Source organism: Orbicella franksi, chromosome 4, assembly GCF_964199315.1.
Source record: "Orbicella franksi chromosome 4, jaOrbFran1.1, whole genome shotgun sequence".
NCBI lineage: Eukaryota > Metazoa > Cnidaria > Anthozoa > Scleractinia > Merulinidae > Orbicella > Orbicella franksi.
In genome coordinates this window covers 31,347,165-31,353,185 of record NC_138148.1, presented here as the reverse complement: position 1 = coordinate 31,353,185, position 6,021 = coordinate 31,347,165, and the positions used below count along the sequence as shown (strand labels likewise).

At 43.4% G+C, this 6,021-nt stretch overlaps 1 protein-coding gene across 1 annotated transcript; it reads right to left on the bottom strand.

Annotated features, from left to right (window-relative positions):
• Positions 1–2,637: 2,637 nt before the first annotated feature.
• LOC145483965 (outer membrane lipoprotein Blc-like) lies at positions 2,638–5,604 on the bottom strand. Its single transcript, XM_081462545.1, has 4 exons — positions 5,219–5,604; positions 4,380–4,443; positions 3,629–3,790; positions 2,638–3,111 (listed from the first exon to the last, which is right to left on the bottom strand). The coding sequence occupies exons 1-4, from the start codon at positions 5,324–5,326 to the stop codon at positions 2,828–2,830; spliced, it is 618 nt and encodes a 205-aa protein (XP_081318671.1). The 5' UTR covers positions 5,327–5,604; the 3' UTR covers positions 2,638–2,827.
• Between the last annotated feature and the right edge of the window lie 417 nt (positions 5,605–6,021).

The following is a 6,021-nucleotide window of genomic DNA, read 5'->3' as shown; positions in this document are numbered from 1 at the left end:
TTGCACCATAATGTTTGCGCTAGTTAAGGAAGCCGAGTGTTGCTCGATGATTTTTATTTGCTACAGAACCCCACGGTACATACAAATGACATATGTCTACGAGTTTGAGAAATTCAAGAAACGAAACCGAAACGTACAAGTTCATGTAAATACCCATAGGAATTATTTAATTTTAATGGAGGGCAGATGAAAGATAGCTGCCGATATGGCCCCGATCCTAGTGGGGTGAAAATGTTTTCTTTGATATTTGTGTTATCACTAGGCAGATCTGTGTCGTTCACATAATACACTGCATGCGAACACTAGTAATCTTAAGCTAGTCCCGGGCTCTTTCCTGTCCTCTGTCCGTGAAAGTCACGGGTAAGCGGGAGAGAGGCTTGACAAGCAAGCCGAGTGAAGCTTAAAGGAGTTTTCAGTTGTTCCATTACCTGCCGCAGTTTGCGTCATAAGCGCGGACAATGGGATAAATGCTCCTCTGTGGGATAGTACGTGGGAGCTGTACAGATAGCAGAATTCCTGAGTAAATGAGATGCATACATTTCACAACTGAAAAGCCTGATCTAGACTCACTCTGCGTGTTTTGTTGCGCTTCGTAAACAGAGATTACCTCGTTAACCTACAGATGGTTGTTTTTAATTGTTTTAAACAGCGCTTCTCTACCGTCCTGCTCTGAAATGTGTAGAAATATATCTGAATCCGGGAGTTTTCGGATGGTAAGGAGCGCAAGTCGAAAAAAATCGTTTATAGCTCGAGAAACAGTGAAGAAGAAAAAGCGCTCTTATTTTTTGGATCGAAATGTTTGCGGCTTTGTGAATTCAAACGTCTTTGACAAGTTTGAGATAAAACTTGGTCGCCTTATTGAATTATACGTGCACGATGTAGAAAGAAAAAAAACGACATGGACATCGGTGAGAAACAATTATTTTTTCTTGCTCTTGCAAACCATCAACAGAAAACGATGTGATTTTTTGCAAAAGCCAGGGAAACAACTATTTTATATTTAAACCCCTGATACAGACGGTTGCGTGACTTAAAAGCATCAAGTCACGTAAGCGTTTGTCTCGGCAGCTGCATTTTACTGTGAAGGGTCAGTGCACTTTAAAAGTAGCCGTAAGTAAGTAGATGCAATAAATTAAACCCTTTGTTCTATTTCAATTGATGTACATTTTTATTGCCTGTAAGAATCGAATCTTCGTTTTTGTATGATTGCCGCAAATTCGCACTAGTCAAAAACCTCATTCCATCTCAATTGCGTGTGAAAATGACAAGAAGTAAGTAATTACAAAAGTATCCTCGTACGCAGACATCTTTGGGCTCGTCACGCAATCTTCTTCCCCCAACGAGGGAAGAGGAGGTAGATTGCGTGACGAGCCCGAACAGCGTCAGCACAGGAGGCTGTTTCAACAGTAGACGCTGCTTGAAACGCAATTTAATTTATGTTAGGTGGATTTGGAAACTCAAAACATACACAGATAGTTTCATATTTCGTTTGCGTTTTAATCGGCGTCACGCTTGTTAGTATTCAGACTTCTGAGCGTTACCAGTCACGCAACTTTTATCAATGGCCGTAAGACACCTAGAGAAGGTTTGCGTGACTGGTCTCATATCTTGTCTTAGTTGTATGACTGTATTGTTGAAAATCAAATCGAGTTCTTGCCTCGGTCTCTACCTTTGTAAATATTCTTCCTTTAGAATTTCAATCTATTGTGGTTAAATATAACGCGAGGCAATTTCTTGATGTGTATTACGCTCCTTTGTCGCTTTTTAGTCAATGTAGGGTTATCTATAACAAATATATTCTTGAACACGAAAATGCTGTTTTGTTCTACTCATTGCCCTGACCATTCTTCGAGTAGAGTCTTAAAACGTCCAGCAAAGGAGGTTCCGTATAAATCCATGTCGTTGAGGTCTCATCAGCCCTCGGGCTAGTTACACCGGTTCACTGTTGTCAAACCGGGTTTTGGAGCATAGGCGGTGGAGACACCGATACTCAGTACAACCAACATAGTTCAGTGAATACTTGACAAGGCGGCTATCTCCGACGTCATACAACATCTTGAAGAAGACGACACTGCCGTACTTGGGTAGTCACGCAAGAAGCATTGCGCGACGACCCAAATAAGAACTTTGTGGGTGTGTGTGTTGGCGGGGGGGGGGGGGGTAAGATGGGGGGAGGGCGTGGTACAGCTCACCAAGTGTCTGTTATCTGTTCGTTCGGCTTTCAGAATAAGTTAAGTCAAAAGCCACGATTTTGCTGGTTATAGTACGCGTTATTTCTCTTTTATCTTCAAATTGCGGAGCAAAAAACAAATGCTCTGCACAAGAGCCTACTTTAAATGTGTCAAAATTACGGGCAAATCCACCTCTCTTGTAGGTAACTGAGCGGTGCCGATTTTGTGGTCCAGATTGCGGGAAAACCCATCATTGCAAGGGTAGAATTTCAAGATTTTCCGGGTTTGCACACCCCACAATCCCCGCCCCCCCCCCCCCCACCACCACCACAACCCTTCCCAGCTTGACAAGGTGCGGATTTTCTGCCCGTGTGTCTCGTGTCCTGTTAAAAACTTATTGAAATCCGCGATAGATAGATAAACTCTGTCAACTGCTGCCCTCGCAACCAAACACAAGTAAACTCCTTCTAAGGCTTTTTATTGTCCTTGAAATTCATTTCACATCTGTTCATTTCTTGTCTTTTTCTATCTAAATTAACAGGTCATGAACCAAAACATTTTTACAACTATCATAACGAAATGTCTAACAGTTTGCAGGTAAAACGGAACGTTCAAAATCTCGGGCATCAAAATCTAATCTGCTCCAGTTTTTCAAGTCAATATTCCTGTTTTAGGAACTCTTTAATTGTCTGATATGGAGAAGCTCTTTTCATCAAATAGAGGCATTCATCGTCCTGTACTGTGGCAATAGGCTTGTTCCAGGGATAAGTGAAACCATTTTCTTCCAGCCAGCTTTTCACTTCCGCGTCATATTGGCTTCTAAACGTGTCGACATCCCTGGCCAGCACAAACAAGGTGGCCTGGAAATTATCGGTGACCACGGAGTACTGGTACAAGCCTTGCTCGCCGAACGAGGGAGGACCCAGTTTCACAACCCAGTCTGTTGAGAGAAGTGGACACTGTTTCAAACAAAAGCCTTTATTTTTTGCTACGAGTTAGGGGTGTAGCCAGGGGGAAGGTCCTGGGGTGCCCGTGACCCCCCCTTTTGTAAGCCTTAAAAAAGGGGGGTCACAACCTACAACAGGTAACGAAAACGACATGACAATCTGGCGAATACCCTCATTTTGACCCAGTGTGACCCCCGTTTGAAAATTCCCGGCTACGCTCCTGCTACGAGTTATTTTCGGCTTCCAGTACGCGAGCAATGCAAGCGCGGAGCGCGAGAGGGGCCGCCCCTGGCGGTTTAGCACGTGTATCCCACGCGTCGGATTAATATTTAGCTAAGCTTGCGATCTCGACGAACGCAAGACAAAATAGAAAGTAGAGGACAAACTAAGTTAGAAACACCCATACCAAATGGCCTGGCGAGCATCACACTCAACCTATTCTTTCAAGTTGGATCGTGTGGATGTACTTGTTAGTTTTAGAGATCAGAGCTCGATTGACTTGTCACTTACATGGCGCGTCAACTGGTACGCCGTCAAGATGCACTTTTAGCTTTCCTGGCTGCGCGGGGTTTGGTATGTAGGCGTAGCCTGTGATGTTGTTTTGGGTGCCAGTCTCTGAATAGAGCCTTTCACTGTTCAGCACGCCGACTTTTCCATCTTTCCGCAGGGTATCTGTATAAAAGCAACAATATTAAGCACGGAAACCTGAGGGGATGGCCTTGTCGAGTGTTTTGAAAGGACTGCTTCCCACTGCTTTTTTTCTCTTCGTTTGCTTGTTTTCTTTGTTTGTTTGTTTTTCTCGGGCGTGCAACTAGTCTAACCCTTGAACAGGTGTTCGGTCAGTTAGAGTCCTGTGCGAAGATTGGCCAGGGGAAAACTGCGAGGTGCTTACGTACAGGGAGTGCAACTCGTTGCTCCCCAAATAACTAAGCGGCTAAGCCAGTCTTTGCATATTAATGTCACAAAGCCTCCCTCTGTCCCTAATTTTTGGCGCAGCTCTCGCCCGAGTTTACGTCAGCCCGAAATGTGGGAACACCTGGCACCCACGCTACCAGAGAGGTGTCCCTAATTTTGGAATCTTTGTTATTTTTTATTGCTATTTTATCGTTGTTGTTTTTTTTTTTTTTCACAAATTCAATAGCCCAACGATCGTGGCTTGTTTCGCTCGACAACGGCAACTCGAGATCCGTTACAAGAGTTTGGAGTGTTGATTAAAAACCCGGGTTAAAAACCAAACAAGTCATACTGTACTTAAACTTACAATCTGCGGTCACGCAAAACGCGTTACGCTCAAAAGTACCCACGACTGTGGCATCGGCATACATCTGTTTAGAACAGAGACAAAACAAGACAAATAATAAAATGAAAACGTAAGGACCCTGAAATGGTCTTATAACATGGAACCAAAGTAGGTGGAAAAACATTTGAAGGGGAGCAGTCCGGGCTCTCCGGTTTTCCTTCCGGCTTCTTCAAACCTAAAGGCGCTTCAAATGCGCTTGAAGACCCACCACTCTAAATTCTAATTCGATCGGAAATGTGTCCCTGATTAGAAAAGCCTTGAAGTGTGACAAGACATATTAATAAAGTTATTCGTTTACTTTATTTCTGTATTTACACGCATGACAACGTGGATAGAAAATTTGCATCACGCCCCACACGTGAATGTGAGTGTTACAGACCGCGCGGAAGGGTTGCATGGCTTACCAGAGAAGGCCCCTGACGATATAATTTGTACGAGCAAAGCAAGAGTAAGAACCTCTTCTCTTGGGCCCTGGAGCTATGAAAGGCTACGTATTTTATCATTGCGATTCTAAGACATATCGAGCGTCAATCGCGGAGATTTTCACAACAATAACTCCCATTTCTTATGCATAACTGTGTAACTGTTGTGCAATCAGGCTGTTACATAAGATGGAGGCGTAGCTCATATAATTATCGCTCTGGTAAATTTTTACGCACGCTTTCTTAAGTAATTAAAAGGTACTTCGATAACAGGGCTTCTACAAGTGAAAGCACTGTATCCCAAAACACTAGCAATGTCTATTGCATAACCAGAGGCACAAGAGATTACACTACTTCGAGTCAGCCCTTGATTCTTACCTGATACCAGCGGCCAAGATATTGTGTCACATTTAAGGTTGACACGGTGTTAATTCCGAAAGCGTCGCTGCAAAATGCGATAACTAGTAAAAATACAGCGTATTTCATGTTGACTTCTGAGAGCAATCTCACAGCTACTCACTCAAGAGTTTGTTCGAGTGGATGTGAGCTGGAACAAGTGAGCTCTGGGCTTTATATACTTCGTTTCTAAATATGGAAGCATACAGCATATTGTGTTGTCATCACGCGATTGACCTTTGCACCAGCCATGCATGGTAACGCAAATCCTATTGGACAAAGACTCAGGAGATGGAATCTCTGATACCAATACGAAATCGGAAACGCTGGGCGAAAATTATTTAGCCTCTTCCAGGCGTTCAGTTAGTTGAGGCGCAGAGCGAAGAAAGGCGCGCGAAAAAAATGCCACGCCTTTCTTATTTTTTCGCGGGCCGTTTTTCGCGCTGCGCCTCAACTAACTGAACGCCTGGAAGAAGCTACCTCCAGGCGTTTAGTTTAGTTGGGGCGAAACACGAAATACAGCGCGCGAAAAAATAAAAAAAAGCGCGGCGAGAGGAAACTTCCTCTCGACGCGCTTTTTTTTAATTTTTAGTACTTGCGTTACCATGCATGGCTATTGCAAAGGTCAATCGCGTGATAACAACACAATTAATATGCTGTATGCTTCCATATTTAGAAACGAAGTATATAAGCCCAGAGCTTGCTTGTTCCAAAACGTGTTACTGTAAGTTCAAAGCTCGTTTTCAAAAAAAAAGTTATTTTTTTGAGAAGGATTTGTCCAATTG